The sequence below is a fragment of the Aptenodytes forsteri genome, unplaced genomic scaffold, assembly GCF_000699145.1.
Source record: "Aptenodytes forsteri isolate BGI_AS27 unplaced genomic scaffold, ASM69914v1 Scaffold110, whole genome shotgun sequence".
Classification (NCBI taxonomy): Eukaryota; Metazoa; Chordata; class Aves; order Sphenisciformes; family Spheniscidae; genus Aptenodytes; species Aptenodytes forsteri.
The window spans coordinates 339,538-356,410 of record NW_008794583.1 but is presented as its reverse complement, the minus strand read 5'-3'; the positions used below and the strand labels follow the sequence as shown (position 1 = coordinate 356,410).

At 55.2% G+C, this 16,873-nt stretch overlaps 1 protein-coding gene across 1 annotated transcript in view; it reads right to left on the bottom strand.

Moving 5' to 3' along the window:
- Window positions 1-6,994, bottom strand: part of GATAD2B (GATA zinc finger domain containing 2B) — a 16,715-nt gene extending 9,721 nt beyond the window's left edge. The window contains exons 1-3 of the mRNA XM_009272574.2: window positions 6,666-6,994; window positions 473-602; window positions 59-190 (exon numbers count right to left, since the gene is read on the bottom strand). Of these exons, the coding sequence (XP_009270849.1) occupies window positions 59-190; window positions 473-602; window positions 6,666-6,994 (591 nt within the window). The remainder of the gene's footprint in view (window positions 1-58; window positions 191-472; window positions 603-6,665) is intronic.
- Between the last annotated feature and the right edge of the window lie 9,879 nt (window positions 6,995-16,873).

Here is a 16,873-nt window from a genome sequence, read left to right as displayed (position 1 = left end):
CCCCCTTCCCCCCCCCCCCCGCGCCCAGAGCCCCAAACGACGCTGCTCAGAGCTTCACCTTCTGTACCACGTTCTCCTTTTGCAGCTGACTTTGCCTCAGTTTCTTCAGCAACACAAGCCTGGCCTCCTCCAGCCGTAGCTCATCCCGAAGCTGCTTGATCAGCTGCTGTCGCTCCTCTATGCTTTTACCCTACGAAGAGGCAGGGGAAAAAAAAAAAATCAGTCAAAACTCGAACAGCTGAAACCTGCTGCCTGTGCCTCGGTGGCAAGAGAGCACGAGGAAGCTTTAATACAAGCAAGAATTTGTACCGCAGATAACCAAGGATGCAAGAGCTGGATCGTTACGCCCAGAAGTTACCGCATTGCTCAGAAACCCCCTTAGCTCCCAAATCCTTCAGAAAAGCAGAAACCCCCTGCAGCAGAACGGCTCTCCGCTGGAGCAGCCGCCCGGGAGAGCCGAGAAACCCCTTACCTTAAACATTTCAAGATTTGCTGCCTTGAGTCTTTCCTCCATACGAGAGCTGGAACGGGGACTGGATGCCTCATTATCGGAGAGGACAATTATATCTGGCGAAGGGGTTAATCGTCCCCTGTCCTGGTCACTGCGTAACAGAAGGGAGGGGGAAAAGAAACAAAACAAGAAGACTGAGCCGCGACACCGAGACATCGGCAGCACATTTGGGAGCGGGACAACCCCCCCACCCCCCCCGGCCCTCCACCATGGATGCAAACCAGAGCTCGGCACAGCTCTCCACGCCTGCAGAGCCGACGAACCCCAGCGGACCGCCGGCTCTAGGACAAGAAGCATCCTCCGCTCGCGGGAGGGGAGAAGACTCATTCCTCGAAACCGTTGTCTTCACCAGGGTGCAAGGTGGGTTGTTTTAAGCGCAAGGTAAGCAAACACACGGTGCAAAGCCTATCCGCGAGAGGACCAGTCGGGTGTTAATAACGAGCCATATAGTAACTAAACAGGGAGACACAACCGTAGCCAGGTGCTGAGATGAGAGGGAACAGGGGTAGGTACTCTGGCCTGGTATTGTTCATACTTACTCGGGAAGATGCTGGAGATGAGGACGAGCTAAGTCCCCCAGTTAACAGAAATGTAAATACTCCAAGCCTATCTCAATACGTATCTATTTTAAAAGGTCACTCCATAAAGGAAAATCTGAATAGAATCATAGAATCATTGAGGTTGGAAAAAACCTCTAAGATCATCGAGTCCAACCGTCGACCCAACACCCCCATGCCCACTAAACCATGTCCCTCAGCGCCTCATCTACACGTCTTTTAAATACCTCCAGGGATGGGGACTCCACCACTTCCCTGGGCAGCCTGTTCCAATGTTTAACCACTCTTTCAGTAACTCGTCCTATCACTAGTTACTTGGGAGAAGAGACCGACACCCACCTCGCTACAACCTCCTTTCAGGTAGTTGTAGAGAGCGATGAGGTCTCCCCTCAGCCTCCTTTTCTCCAGGCTAAGCAACCCCAGTTCCCTCAGCCGCTCCTCATCAGACTTGTTCTCCAGACCCCTCACCAGCCTCGTTGCCCTTCTCTGGACACGCTCCAGCACCTCGACGTCCTTCTTGTAGTGAGGGACCCAAAACTGAACACAGTATTTGAGGTGCGGCCTCACCAGTGCCGCGTACAGGGGCACGATCGCTTCCCTGCTCCTGCTGGAATAAATACCCCACGTAGAGTCAAAAGATCCAGTTGAACCGTGACCTAGAAATCAGTGAACGAAAAGAGCAGCAACGACAACAGCCCGTCACCGGGAAAAAAAAGAATATTAAAAAAAAAAAAAAAAAAAATCAATGCTATAATCCAGCGGTATCCAAGCACCGCACTGTTCGTGGTGGCATCATTCAGAGTAAGGAGACACTAATAAAAGCCCTTTGCTATCACCAATTTAACGTAACGGTGCTTGGAGAGCCTCGGAGAAACGCTAAATAGTCCAGCGTGAAGCAGCACAAGCACCGTGGTTATGAAGGTGCTGGGCGCGCTGCCACCGAGGCAGACAGACTTATCGCTCTCGGACTCGCTGGAAGGTCTTTGGTGTGAGGCTGGAAGCCGGCGGGGGTGTGTGGGGGGGGGAGATGCACAGATTATCTTATCGGAAACTTTTAGCTTTGAACACCCAGGAGGAAGCGCGGAGCCGACTCCCAGCTCCCAGGCTTGGCTGCTCCGGGGGCGGTGGGTCCGGAGAGGATGGTCAGAGCGGGACGCTGGCTTGCAGGGGGTTTTTGCCTTCGGCAGCTTCATCGCCCGAAGGTTACAGCCGCTTTCGTGGGCATTTCAAGGCACTAACGCGGCGTGGCTGCCCCCTTCTCCAGCCGTTGCACACCCACTGCAAACCCCATCGATCACGGAGTTTGCAGGTCGCTCTTCGGCTGGAGAAACGCCCCCGGCAGCGTGGCTCCAAACCGTCAAATAAAAAAAAAAGAGAAGAAAGCAAAGCCGTGAAAGCTCTCGGCTGTGCCCAAAGGTGCAGGCTCTGCGTGGTATTTGTGGGTGCCTTATTTCAGAGCCCTCAATAACCTCTTTGTGGGCCATCACACGCTTAAGGCGTCATATGAACGCGGTATCTGCTGATCAATAGATATCCTGTTCTTGCGGATCTCCTTTCGGCACCACGCGGACTCTGCGTGTGGGAACCAAACCAGGGGTTTTCCAGCTGCTGCTCCCTCTCCGGAGTGGAGAAGGAGGTTTCTCAGGTGGCCGGTGGCAGGAGGGTTTCCAGCTGGGGCTGAGTTTGTGGTCTGTCCCAGCAGCGCGGTCGGCAGAGAAGGTCCAGAGCATCTTACCGAGATAAAGTCAGCCTGAGCTGGTCCAGGGCAAACCAACCTGCGTCTGAGGAGTTTCATATTTAGCTGGCCAAGAGCAAGAGCTGCTTTTGGACGAGTCTTCACCAGCTCTTGAGCCGCCCATCGCCCTCCCACGGCATTTTATCTGGCTTCTGCTGCAAGCTACCTAAGGTGCCTATCTCCAAACTATCAGTTAGGGCATGACTATACACGAAACTGCTCAGGAATCAACACGTCCTCGCAACGAAGCAGGTATCCCGGGTCACCTCACAGCCACCGTTCCCCAAACGGAGTTTCGAATGTCAACAAACACCGTGATGACCAAGTGTTTGGATAGGAGGCTCCCCGGTACGCACGTTAAAAATAAAAACAGGCTTTGGCAGAGGGTCTCTTCCCCCATCAGCATCAGGGCTGCTCGCACGGACCCCGCAGGCACCACAACCAAGTCCCTCGTTTTGCTGCAAACCTCTGGATGCACTCGCTTTGAGTAACAGCATCCCAAACTCTCGGACCAGAGAGACTGAAGGCAGTCAAGCACCGAGCACAACAGCTTTTCTCGCTCCTCTCGCATCCTTGGCCACATCTCGGGCACACCCGGAGCAATAAAGCATTGAATTTTGGTTCAGGATTTTCCTAAACGCGGGCTTGTCATTACGGCTGCTGGTGATTATTTTGCACAAGCATCCAGATACATCCAGGCTGTTTTATTTACATTCCATCGAGGGGAAAAAAAGCAAAGCCAGTGTCAAAGCCAGACAGGGGAAAACAGGGCCATCTGCAAAGAATTGCCGACTATGTCGGGGTTGTTTTATTTACTTTTGTCAAGGCAAGAGCGTAATTACAACAAAACTACTGGAAGAAGAGCTGCGCCGACGGCGCAGGAGGCAGGCAGAGGTGGGAAGACGTGGAGCACACTCCCAAGCAAACTCCAGCTTAGTGACCCCTTATCAGCTGGTTAGGAAAATAAAACAACCCCCCAGCCTTATTCCTCTTGCTAGAGACGTTTTTCGCACTCAATTATTTCAAAACCCGTAGCAGAATTTTTCTACCTCTTTTTAGGGCTGATTTCTTTTCGATCACAGTTAGCGATTCCGGAGTCCGCGCCCGATGCTGGTACCTAACTGGATTCCCCGCGTCTTGCACAATATTCAAGCAACTCAGCTGAGCACGCAGCCCTCCGCAGCGCCCGGACACCTGCCTGCCAGCTCTTCGGGGAGAAGACAACCTGGACAGTAACTTACCCAGAGCCGTGGTTATTCCTACAGCATTTAACACCTCGAGAGCTTAAACCCGTTTGCAAAGAGGCTGAGTATTACCCGTGTTGTCTCACCCACAGGGCTTTTGAGGAGAATTTGCACTTTTCAGAGGTGCAACACCCCGATGATGCAGTTGGAGCAGGACACAGGACAACCCCGGGCACCTCCAAAGGGTGCTGCTCGTACCCAAACGCTCCCACGAGGGCAGATAAAACCCCGTGGTACATGGTAATAACGGTCTCTGCCTCACTGCATGCAGTTCTTCAGATTTTATGGGAGGCTGAACCAGCGACAGAGGTGTCCGGGCAGATTTAAGCCACGTATATAGTCATTAAAGAAAAATAATCCACGTGGTTTTCTTCCTTCCCACCTCTGGGCACTGCAGGTCTGTTCACCACTTCAGATGCTCTGCAAGCCAGGGTGTGAGAGATAAGAAAGTGCCTATGAAGGCATTAATCTTTATAATATTTACTATACTGACAGCGCCCAGAAGGGGCTTGAAGCGTTGAGATCCCCCTGCCTTCAAATCCCCCCTCCGTCACCAGCTCACCGGCCCCCGTCGGGACAGGAGCCCCCCAGAAGCGCAGGCAGCACCCCCTCGTTATCCAAAAGCCACCACCAACGCAAAAAGACCCCGATACGACGCATCAACGAAGACGAACACTCCCGGGTTTGCTGAATCACGATCCCGGTTCCTCGATGAACAGGGAGAGTGAGAACAGAGAACGCCGGCAACACGCACCCCCCGTCACGAAGAGGGCTCACCCTGCCCTCGGACCTTCTTGCTGAAGCAGCCAAACTTCCCGTTACGTCCACACGCAAAGACGTACTCGACCAGTTGGGCCACCGGCATCTATTCTCCTGGCCCGCGAATGCAGCTCCTGTCGTTGCAGGCTGCAGCTTTGCAAAGGAATTACCACCGCCTCCTTCAACCACGCTTCACCTGCAAATACCTGGTTCCTGAGCAAGGCGCAGTCATTCATCTGAGGCACCAAGAAAACAGAATCACAGAAAGGGTTTGGGTGGGAAGGGACCTCGAAAGGTCGTCTAGTCCAACCCCCCCGCCACGAGCAGGGACGCCTTCAACTAGATCAGGTCGCTCAGAGCCCCGTCCAACCCGACCTTGAACGTCTCCGGGGATGGGGCATCCACCCCCTCTCCGGGCAACCTGTGCCGGTGTCTCACCACCCTCAGCGTAACGAATTTCTTCCTTACATCTAGTCCGAATCTCCCCTCCTTTAGCTTAAAACCATCACCCCTCGTCCTGTCGCTGCAGGCCCTGCTCCAAAGTCTGTCCCCATCTTTCCTACAAGCGCCGAAAGGCCGCCGTGAGCTCTCCCCGGAGCCTTCTCCAGGCTGAACAACCCCGACCCTCCCGGCCCCTCCTGGCAGCAGAGCTGTTCCAGCCCCCCGAGCATTTTGGTGACCCTCCTCTGGACCCGCTCCAACAGGTCGGCGTCTTTCCTGGGCTGAGGACCCCGGAGCTGGACGCAGTGCCCCGAGGGGAGTCGGGGGGGGTCTCACCGGAGCGGAGCGGAGGGGCGGAATCCCCTCCCTCGCCCTGCTGGCCACGCAGCCCAGGGGACGGTTGGCTTTCCGGGCTGCCAGCGCACGTTGCCGGCTCGTGGCCAGCTTTTCACCCACCAGAACACCACGGGAAGGTCTCAGTGCTTTGCCCCTACTTAAAACAGGACTCCTCCGTTCTGCTCCTCAGCCTGTTAGCCAAGCCTGCGCTGGCTCGGTTCCCAAATCAAGCCAAAAATCAAAATCGTTAACATTTGTTTCCTTCTCCCTCCCAAGAAAGCTAAAATAAGAACAGAGGCGGGATGCACCGGTGCTGCGCAGCACATGGGACGGGCTCTCACGTGCGACCCTCCAACTCCCCCGCGCAGAACCTGGCTGCAGGCGTTGGCTGCAGAAACTGAGTTGCCGGTGTTCACCGACGATAAAAATCAGGTGCGCGCTGCACATACGGAGAGCGCGAAGAACGCCAAAGCTTCTCCTGGAAAACAGACCCAGCTCACCAGCACTCGATCGCTCAGGCAACCGCTTCTCACGAGTGGTCTCAGGCCCAGCAGGAAAAAACATTTACTTCTTCCTCGCGGAGGTGCTAGCCCGGCCAGGGTCAGGTTTGAGAGCGACTGTCTGTGCCACTTGCATCAGATCTGGCCTCCGGCTAAATAAAGGGCTTCTGCTGCCACTTTTGTAGGTGCTAATAAAAAGTCCTGGCTGGAGGGGAAGCCCTCCTCCTTCGCGCGCGCCGGCAGGGTCTGCTCTGCCAGCCACCCGACGGTTGTAGCTTGTAATGCCAAACGTATGGATGGAGGAAGAAACAAAATCCATCTGGTTTTGGGGCGGAATAAGAAGGGCAGCAGAAGCAAAACCAATGAAAGAACAGTGCTGAATGCCTTCCAGAGAAACTCTACTGGGAGAGCGGGCTCCGCTCCTCGGCGTTCAGCCAAAGGGACCTCGCAGACACCAGGAAGACTCCCCCAGGCCCCCAGGACCGCAAAATGTCGATTTAATTTCTGACTTGGGTTCTCACATCTGGCAGAGCACGGGATTAACAACAGGCAAGCTACAGACTCTAGTCACTTGGCACCTACCTTCTCCTTGCACTCATATCCACCGGCTCATCGTTAATGTTTTCCTTCCCTGGCCTCCCTGCAGTCCTGCCATCCCCATGGGGCCTAAGGCTCCCATTCAGCTTTTCTTCGTAGACTTTCACACCGTCCTGTTTCACCGGGAGCTCGTGGGGCACCTCAATGCCCGAGAGGTCTTTCCTCTTCAGCAGTGCCAGCATCTTCAGGCGCTCCATCGCCTCATGTCCTTCCATTTTCAATCTCTTTGCCAGGACATCATCCCGATCATCTGCTTGGTCCAAGCTCCGTTTCAAGAGGTTCAGGCGCAGAGCATCTTCCGTCATTCTGTCCATCCTGCGGGACAGAGGTGGACATAAGGACACAATCAGCATCACAGCAAACAGAAAACGGTTGCGGCAGACCTGGCTTAACTCCCCCGGGGCCGGCGGGGACCTCCGGGCCCGGCCTCCCCCCCCTCGGGGAGCACCGACCTCCCACGCGCCTGCGTGCGGTGACCTGCCGGCAGCAGTGCCGCAACGCTTTTAGTCCCGATCCTAAACCAGCCAGGCGGGGAGTTTCCCAAGCAGAAGGAACCGCACGCACCTGAAGGGCGAGAGCGCCCCGAAACCCTTGAGAACCGAGGGCACAATCCCTCGTTCAGCATTAAAACACCGCCGGCTGCCGCTCGGCAAGATTTACTAGAAAGGGGAGCCGGCAAACACTCGAGTCGCCCAGGGACGCAACGAGGGCAGCTTAGCTCCTTCTCGCCTTAGTTTTTGTAAGGCTTCATTCGTAGGCTTCGTGCCGTGGGCTCTTGTTTTTTGAGGGGACCCGAGGCACGGTTTGAGCCCCCTGCTACCAGTACGAATGCCACGGCACGCCAAGTTTGGTAGCAAGCTTCCAAAATGCAGAAACCCCCCCTACCGCGCGGTTTCTCCTGCTCCTTCTACGCTCTCGGGCGAAGTTGCCCTGTTAGTCGGCGAGGAACGCGAGGGCACCTTCTCACTCCAAGGATGAAGGCACACACAAGAGCATCCCCACCCACGCTCGCCCTCCGTCTTCCCCGGCCGACCGCCTGCCTCTCCTCCAGGTGCAGAAATGCCCCGTGGCAAACAGATGCAGTACAAATAAAACAGGGGAAGGAGCCGCAGAGCCCATCCCAACCCCAAGTCTCTGCTCCCAGGCTGATAAGAAACTAGCTACAACAGAAAAAGAGCCAAGGGAGCTCCACCTGAAAGCAAGGAAAGACCAGCTCGGTGAGGTCTTCACCTACCGACGCGCAAACCTGGGGCTGGGGACGATGACGAACAACGGGGGAATAAGCGAGAATTTAAACAGCGGCCGTCTCAAGAACGCCGGCGACTTTTTTCTGCTCCGCACGCCAGCGGCTCGCAGGGGCTCGTTAATAAGGTCTACGTGCTCCGAGCTGAAAGACGAGGCCAAAGCGGCCGAATCTCGGGCACCTCGGCTCCTCCACGCTCGCTTCAGGTGGAGCTTCCTGAACTTGGCTCCGAGTCACTCACGAGATAAAGCTTCGCCGAGCCAAATTTCTGCCAGGAAAACGTTGTTCTGGCTCAGTTATAAATCCCCTATAATTACACATCTTCCGAAGTACAGCTGTCACGCAAGTTCAACTGCAGCATCAATATGGTTTCAAGGGTATGAACCGTGCTAGAGAAACCTTGCTCTTAAAAAAAAAAAAGGGGGTGCAGTCGCGGCAGGCAGCAAGAAAACGAATGCAAATCTGCAGCGCAACAGAAAAAAGATCCGATCAAGCCTCTGGCACAGTCCGATCTCAAAGAGGCTGCCACGTTCAGGGGGAGCACCTTAGACTTCTTTCTACTTGACAGTCTAGTCTCCCTGCAGGAAAATGCACGTCTACTGCAACCAAATATAGAAAGGCAAGCACGGGCAAGCCAAGGAAGACACATGAAATGCCGCTCTCCGCCCCCATCCCTAAGAAGTGACCCCAGGTTAAATTGAAGCTGTGAGTGGCGGTGGGTTATTCAAGACACCATGGGATAGAGAGAAGCCTCACCGCACCCAGCGCTGCGGTCTGGATCCGGCTGCTGGGAAAGCGCCGAGCTCCAATTAACTCAGCCATGAAAGGGCCTCCACAGCTGCTTCCTCCACTTCATACTCTTGGGAGATGAAAGAAAGCGAGGAGGAGGAGGGAGAAGTCCAGATACCTGGCAGACAAAGGCTGACGCACGGGGAGGGCGCACAGGCGCTTTCTAACCAGCCGTCGCTTCGGCGTTTGCTTGAGGACACGTTAAAAAAAGCATCCCTAGATAGTGGTACCCACCCACGGTGCGGTCAAGTCATCCTGCAGGTTCTCCCCTACGGAGAAGCCGTTTCGTCCCTACGAAAACGAGCTCCACGTTGATCCATAAACTGAATATACCGCTTTAAAAAAAAAACCCAACCAACCCCGAAACAACACACACCGAGCATGGGAGAGGTGGTGCCACCTTGACTGATAAGCAATCTGAAGCAATTTCACTGAATTACGTCCTCGTACTCAAAAACCTCGCGGTGCTTCACGCACGTGGGTATTTCGCGTCACGTGTTCTGACACCAAGACAAATGCAGCCGTACTATTGCTGGCAAGCAGAAAAATAAAACAATACTAGAGCGCACAAAGGAGGTTCAGGCTCCCTGAGCGCACAGTGGTCGTCTTCCGGCCTTCAGAAGGGGAGCGAGATGTACCCGCGCGAGGAAAACCATCAGAACACCGTAAAAACTTGCCCGCTTTAAAAACCACAAAGGGTGACACCTGCACCTCAAGGTGCCACATCCAGCAAAGCACGGACCGACCGAAAAAAAAAAAAAAAAGCAACGTACCCAAAGGGAGAGTTGCTGGGCTCTGATAAGGTTTCAGATCGAGCCATGCCCCGGACCGAAAAAAAAAAAAAAAAAGCAACGTACCCAAAGGGAGAGTTGCTGGGCTCTGATAAGGTTTCAGATCGAGCCATGCCCCTTCGCGGGCAGTTATTTAAGCAAGCCAAAGCACCGCCATGAAACGTGAGCGGAGTTGGGTGTTTCCTTTAAAGACCCACGGCAGCCGCCGTCCCTTTGAACTGCGACATGGGAAAAGAGAAGAAATTACCTGCTAGTAACTGCTGGTTCGGGGCCGGGCTGCCTCCGCGCACCCGCGAGTGGAAGGAAGCCGTGAAGCCCTGTCTGCAGGCACGCCGGCGATGAGGAGCGTTATCGCCACGCTCCGATCGGAGTCGGAGCACGAAACAAAGCCAGCGACGGAGGCACCGGCAGGAGTCGGCAGCAGCCAGGGTCCACCACCACCACCAAGACCACAAAGGAGACACAGCGGCGGTACGAAAGGAGAACAAACCTTTTGCTCGGCCTCTCTGCGAGACCGAAGGTCTCCTTCTGCCTCCCCTTCCCGGCTGGAAGCCCCGAGACCTACCGGTCCCATCACCAAAGTGGCTTTTTGGGTGTCCCTCACCTACGTGGACCCATCCTGCTCCATCACGAGAGCGGTACCACGTCCCCGAGCATCACAGCATCCCCGTGATTTTCTCCAGCTTTGCCGTCACCCGCTAGCACCGAGCTGGAGGACGAGCAGTTTTGTCTTTTGGAAAGTTAAGGAAACGCCGTCTGGGGACGCAGAAGAGGAACGCACCGGGGGGGGAAATCAAGGTCTTGGCCGACAAACACCGAGGAAACAACGCACCAGCCTCCAGGACTCGACGGCCACCGGCCGGTGGGATTTTGGCAGCGTCATTTAGCACATCCGCTTGCTGCAGGAGGGAAGGACTGAGCAGACCATGAATGAAACCCCTGCTTGCAGAGACGCGAGTAGATGGCATCTGAAGGGTTTCAGCATGCCCTCCCCTTTAACGTAAGTGGCTTCGGTACTAGAAACAAATCAAAAGCACTGTTATCAGAAACAGGTACCACAACTATTTAATCCTTTCAAGAGGAGGCTTTCCAGGCTTGGTAAGGAGCACGCGCTTTCAGCCAGATTCAATAAAAATTAAATTAGGCTTCAGATTCTTTATTGAATGGGGCCCTTCAGCGTTAACACTCAGCTGCGAGGAAGGGGAAGGGGAGGGGAGAAACTGCAGCTTTACTGGGAGCCCTGGGAATTTCCAGAGCACCTCGACCGCAGAACTGGGCAAGGCAGGGGAGAGCACTCGACTTCATCCAAAACTTAGCAGAAAAGAGCAGGAATCCTTTCAGCCACGGGTCTATTCAGCGAGTCTGAAGGTCAGACAGTCGGGAACTTCAGTACTGGCCCTGCTCCGTGTCACAGTAACCCAAACGAAGAGCAGAGATTAAACCTCTCCGGTTTGACTCGTGAACAAGGACCGGCTGTGGAGCATCTCCTCTTTATCAGCAATCTGGGATTATAAACTAAGCAAGAGCAGATTTCCCCCCCCCCCTCCCCCCGAATTTTAGCCACTTTTCAGAAGAAACCAGCCTCGTTAATCAGACAGTAATAGGACCATGTTAAATGGATGCACACTGAGCGACGCCGTTCAGCCGCGCCAGACAATACGGGTGTGCTCGAGTCACACCTTGAAGGACGGGAGGCAACGGGCACGACGGCACATCTTCACCAACACGGCGTCGCAAACCAGATCATCCCGACTCGCCTCCCTCCGGCAAAACGCTCCTGGGGATCTGGCACGTCCCAGGAAGCAGGCTCTCCCTCTCATTTCCCTAAGGAACTTCATTTAAAAAAAAAAAAAAAAGAAAAGAAAAAAATGGAAACAAAATTCTCAAATGGTGGCAAAATCCCCCAGGGGAAAACAAGAGAGCTATAAAACATGTTTTGTTTCTGACTTGATACAGACTGTAATTATCTCCAGTTGCAGCTCTGTAGGTGAGCAAGCTTTCCTGACTACCTAAAAAATAAAAAATAAAAGCTGGTGTCAGTGTAGAGCCAACATTTAAGAGGCTCCCAGGGAGGAGGAGACCAGAGGAGGAGAGGGGACTCCCTGCTCAGCCCCCGCGACGCAGGGACGCGGGGTGGTCCGAGAGACGAAATGCAGCATCGTCAGCAAGACCGGAACGGCCGCGTCTTCCCCGCTCTGATGTTGGGAGGAAAAAATGCCTTCTAGGAATCCCAGCAAACCTTCTGCGGCCGAGCCGGACAACGCGCAGCACCTAGCTGCGATGGGAGCATCGCCCTTGTGCTCTACCGACGGTAATTCCCCGACATAAACGGACAAGTCGCAGTCACTTGGTGAGCAGACGCTCTCCCCAAAGACTTTGGGTCCCCAAATCCGACGTTCCAGCAGCTGCCGAACATCGCCGCCACCCAGGCGAGCTCCAAACCTCTTTCTCCACCCCAGCACCAGCCGGTCCCCGCGCCCCCTCCCGGTTCACAAGCGCGAGAGCCCTCCTCTCCGCAGCCCCTCCAGTTTGAACCACGTGTTTCCAGCGTCGCTGGTTTCCAGGCTCACCTTCGTTTTCGGTTCACAACATCCCCGCGCCTGCGGACGACGCCACGGGCACGTCGCTGTGTGCCGAAACGCCCAGGGCATCGCAGCCCGGTGCCCGCCTGCGCCGATGCCGCCTTCAGCACAGTCAGGGGCAAGGCAGTCATTACCTTCAGCATCGTGCGCTCCCTCTATGTGTTCCTTTAGCTTTAGGCGGTTTCACTTCTCCGATGCTCGAAAGACAGGTTTGTCGTTCCCAGACAAACAGAGCAGCAGCCCAATTTTCCATTTATATTTGATACGGCACCCACAAGGGGGGGGAAAAAAAAAACCCCAACAAACCCAAACCAACGCAACTATTTTAAAAGCTGGAACAAGTGAGTTGGGCCAAAAAAAAGAAGAATATTATACTGGAGAAGCAAGTATATCTAGGGACTAGATATAGCCGGTTCTTAACGCGCAGCCTGTACAGATAAATATCCCTCCGAGATTTACCTGATGAAGGTGGGACCAAGCAACCGAAATGTGGCAGCATCAGCAGAAGTTAATTCCAACTCGAGTTTATTCAGGGAAGCCCCGGGAGGTTACAACCCCTTCCCTGCCTTTTCTTCTAGAGCTCCTCCGTCGCGTTAACCCGCACTTTTGTCTTCCTCGACCCCTACGCAACCAACCGCCATCGTCCAGCCGCTATCCCCGGCCTCAGACCCCCCCGAACTAATTGACGGGTTGCAATTAACAGGCTGACACACAGCAAAGCTGAAAGGCAACGCAAGATAATGCGCCATCCTACCTGCCCGACCGAGGTCCAGCAGTACCCAGAAGGAAAAAATCTTACAAGAGGAACCAGCAGACGCTCAGCAAGACTCCGCTGGAGCCAAGAGGGAGGCTGCAGGTGCAGAAAAAAAACAGACAGAAATCCTCCAGTTTCCACCTCTGGACGCGATCCAGACCGGGAGGTGCAACCGACGCTTCTCTTTTCTCGCAGGAGTCCGAGCGAGGCGCCCGAGGTCAAGGCCACGACATCCAGAAGTCACGCCGCCGCTGCCGGAGGCTTCCTCCAGCTCCCAGGCTGGAGCTTTCCAGCCGCCCGCGCTCCAGGCAGCATCAACCACACCAAGCGTGGATCAGCCGAGACGGAACGCGTTCCGACGCTCCATCCCCGGCCGGGCAAGAGCAAAGTCTCCTCTCTTCCTCCGCTCCGGACTCTCTGCACGAGGGCTCTCTGATCTGCCACGAGGGCTCTCTGATCCGCCTCCTCTCTGAATCATCCGGGGCTAAAACTTTTTGCAGCGTGCTCCGAAATCCTCCTGGCAACCCTACTCCTGCCTTCCGGCGAAGCTGTTTATACTGGCCGCCGTCACAAGCGTCGGAGGCAAGACGGACTCTACAACAGATCTCCTCTGACATTTCTTCAAAGGAAAATCTTCCCCCGGCCGTGTGGTTCCAGTGACCCAAGGTCTCCCCAGTCCCACCCCGCCCAGTAACAACCAGTTTCCTTACTCATCTCTGCTCCAGCAGCACGAGGAGTTACTACGAGCGGAGCCGCCGGGCAGAGGCAGCCGGCAGCCCTGGAAGAGCCGAGGCGGCTACCCGGGGTTCCTGCCTCCGAGGGAGCGTGAAAGGAAAATAAAAGGACAAACCAGACCTGGTGCCTGCTCTGCTCCTTGCAAAGCCGCTCGTCTTCCACGGAGGAGAAGGGCGAGGACACGCCGTGCACCACGGGCCGCGCAGCGCCTCCGGGTACCGGTGCACGGAGCAAAGGGACGCGCTCCGTGTGCAGATCACACGTTTATTTCTGTTCTTGTTTCTTCGCCGTCCAGGTAAGACGTCACCTTTATAACCCTGCCTGTACCTGCTGCTTGATGCGACGCAGCTTCGGGGCAACGCCAGCTGCGATCAGCCAGCCCGGAGCAGCGGAGGAGGCAGCGCCGGCCCGGCAGGTCCTTCCTGGAGGACGAAGCCCCGAAAGCAAATCTTTCAGTCCTTGCCTGCTTCAGGGCGCTCGCAGCGCTCCCCAGCTCACAGCAGCTCGATAAAGCCTGCTGGGACGGCTCAACGCTCGCAGTGAGGATGAGATCGGTGGCGAGGAAGTCGCTCAGGGTAGTTCACCTCCAGAGATTGCCCGGATAGAAAGCCAGGCTGTTCGTGACGGTGTAGTACCGACCCCACTCCACGTTACAGCACAACCACGCGACGGTCAGGCACCGCAGACGCCGAAAATTTTGCGGCAGCGATAGCGCACGCACGCGCATGTCTCCTGCACACACGTTTACGGATGCGGCTGTAGGAGGGAAAATCCTCCCCGTGACAAGCAGGTCGCTACACCAGGGCCCTACGGAGAAAGGATGGCTGTATTAAAAGCAAGCTGGTCACGCTCAAATGAGGCATGGGATCGTACAGTCCTTTGGAAAGGTTACGGGCAGAGTTTGGGTGGGGAGCAGCGGTGAAGGACAAGTGCCAGCGCCATCCAGCAAGAAGCGAGAACCCAACGCAGATAAACGGGCATCTGCAGCAGCTTCAGGAGACCAGAAGCATCCCAAAAGCCTTTGAGAAGGGCTATTTTCTAGAAAGATTAATTTCTACTCTTCCCAAGGGCAGCGTAAGTCCATCCGCGCGCACGGACCGCTACAGCCTAACGACGCTCCGGCAGACGAGAAGGACGCTTTTTCTCCCGGCCTGATAGGGAAGGAGAGACGTACAGAAATACCTCCAACACCGGCGTGGACTACGTGACACGGTCCAGGAGGGCAGAGCATCTCCCGCACCCCACGCGGGCAAGAACAGTTTTCAGTCGCCATCGTCAACTAGAAGGACGCCGTCCTTCAGCCACCGACACACGGCCGGTAACACCGGTCACCGGTAAATCCCACCCGAGTATTTTTTTTACTCTTCCGAGCCATCCAAGCAGACCCTAAGCATCCAGGGAAGCCGACGGGGTCGCAGAGCCGCCCTTCCACCACCCGAGTGCCAGACCCAGCTTGAATCGACGGCTCGGGTGTCGCTTCCAGCTTCAGCCTAAGACTTCACGCTACACTTTGCCCCAGCTCAGCAGCAGGAATAAGCCCCGCTAGGATGAGAGATTCGGAAGCGATGCGGGTGCCCCCCCACCCACCCCGTGAAATAGAAACCCGAGGGGAAGCGGGCACCTTCACGCGCAATTCGGAAACGTTTGGGGCTGCGTCAGTTCGCAAAAAGCAAACGGGTTAGATTACCAGAACACGCAGGGTCGCACGGAAGAGACTCGGCACCTCGGGCACCTGCACCAGCATCCAAACCCCCCAACATCCCCACGTTAGCCGTAACGTTTCCAGGGACCAAACGCCCGACCGGCACCTCCGTCCCCCCTGCGCCGCGGCCGGGTTAGAGCGAAGGCGCTCCAAGCGGCTCTGCCACCATCTTGGTCCCTCCGAACAACAGCAACCGCGCCGCAATTTAGATATTAAAAACTATTACGTCGGTGGACTAAAAGCTGTTTAAAGCCCCGTTCTGCTGGGCTCGGGGAGCAGAAATGGCATTTACGTGCGCTGAGGAGGCGAGGTCCAACTTACCTGAACGCGTCCCGCTCCCGCTGTTCAAAAGCCACTTTGGCACCCCTGAACTGCAACGATTCCCCTCGCACGCTTTAAAAACACGCCGAGCCCGTAGGCAAACGGCGGGTTTCGCACGGTTTGGCTCCTCGTCCGGAGCCCGTCGGCGCCGTGGGATGAAATCGTGTGTCTAGGGGCTGCCGAGAGCCCGGCACATGCACCGCTCCGACGTCTTCGCTTCCATCTAGGCTGAATACAAACCAACATCTACGTCGTAAAATGCATTTCAACACAGCACACACAAAATGGCTGGCTCCCAAGACGAGCATTTCCATACAATACTATAAAAAGGATAATAACCTAAAAAGGTAATTATGACTTAACGGCTCGGCAGTCTGAAGAGAGATCCGCAAGAACACTGATGCAAAAGGGGAAAAAAAAAAAAAAACCAACAACCCACCCCACTTATCGAATAAAAACGTGCTGCTCTTTGAATCCTGATGCTACGGATCGTAAGTTGTCAAGAAATACTACGCCGGGCTCGGATTATTGTGCGAGCCGCAAAGAGAAATACTACGCTACAGCCCTGTGGAGGAATTTTTATGCAGGTAAGAAAGAAAATACGTAGGGCCTATCGCGGAGATTTTATCGAGAGCGGAACGTGCACGAGGCTTTAAAGAAACACACAGTCCTAAATACAGCCTTAACAAAGACAAAATAGCTGACAGAGTCTTTAAAAAAAAAAATCCACCGAGCGTAAAAGGAGAGTCATTCATAAATTGGGGGGTTAAGCAAGGCTTCTCCTTCCCATCCAGATGCACGGGAGGGGAAAGGGGGGGGGGGAAATTAAGACAAAGAAAACATTTTAGAAGACAAACCGTGAGGCTAGTTTTCAACAGGATCGGGGAGCTGTCTCTTGGTTGCAGCAGACCGTAAATTCTTACGGTCGTTTCGGCGCAAACTCGTTAAACAGTTCTGCTGTTTCCCCTTCCCATCCCCAGCTCCGAGCGATGGGAGACACCGGGGGGTGTGTGTGTGTGTCCCCCCTCCCCAACAGCCCCGCTCCCCAGCCGGCTTCCTTCGCCTTTCCCCGCCAAACCGGAGCCCCAGCGAGAAAGGCAATTAATAAACGAACGGACAAAATATATTTGTCTCTGATTTCTAAAAGCGCCGCGGTCGGTACGGACACATCGCAACTTCCGAATCGACTCCCATCTCGCTGGATGGCTGCAGCGGGGCCGGGGGCGGCGGCGGGGGGATTGCACGGCTCGTCAAACACCTCCGTCCCGTCGTCGTG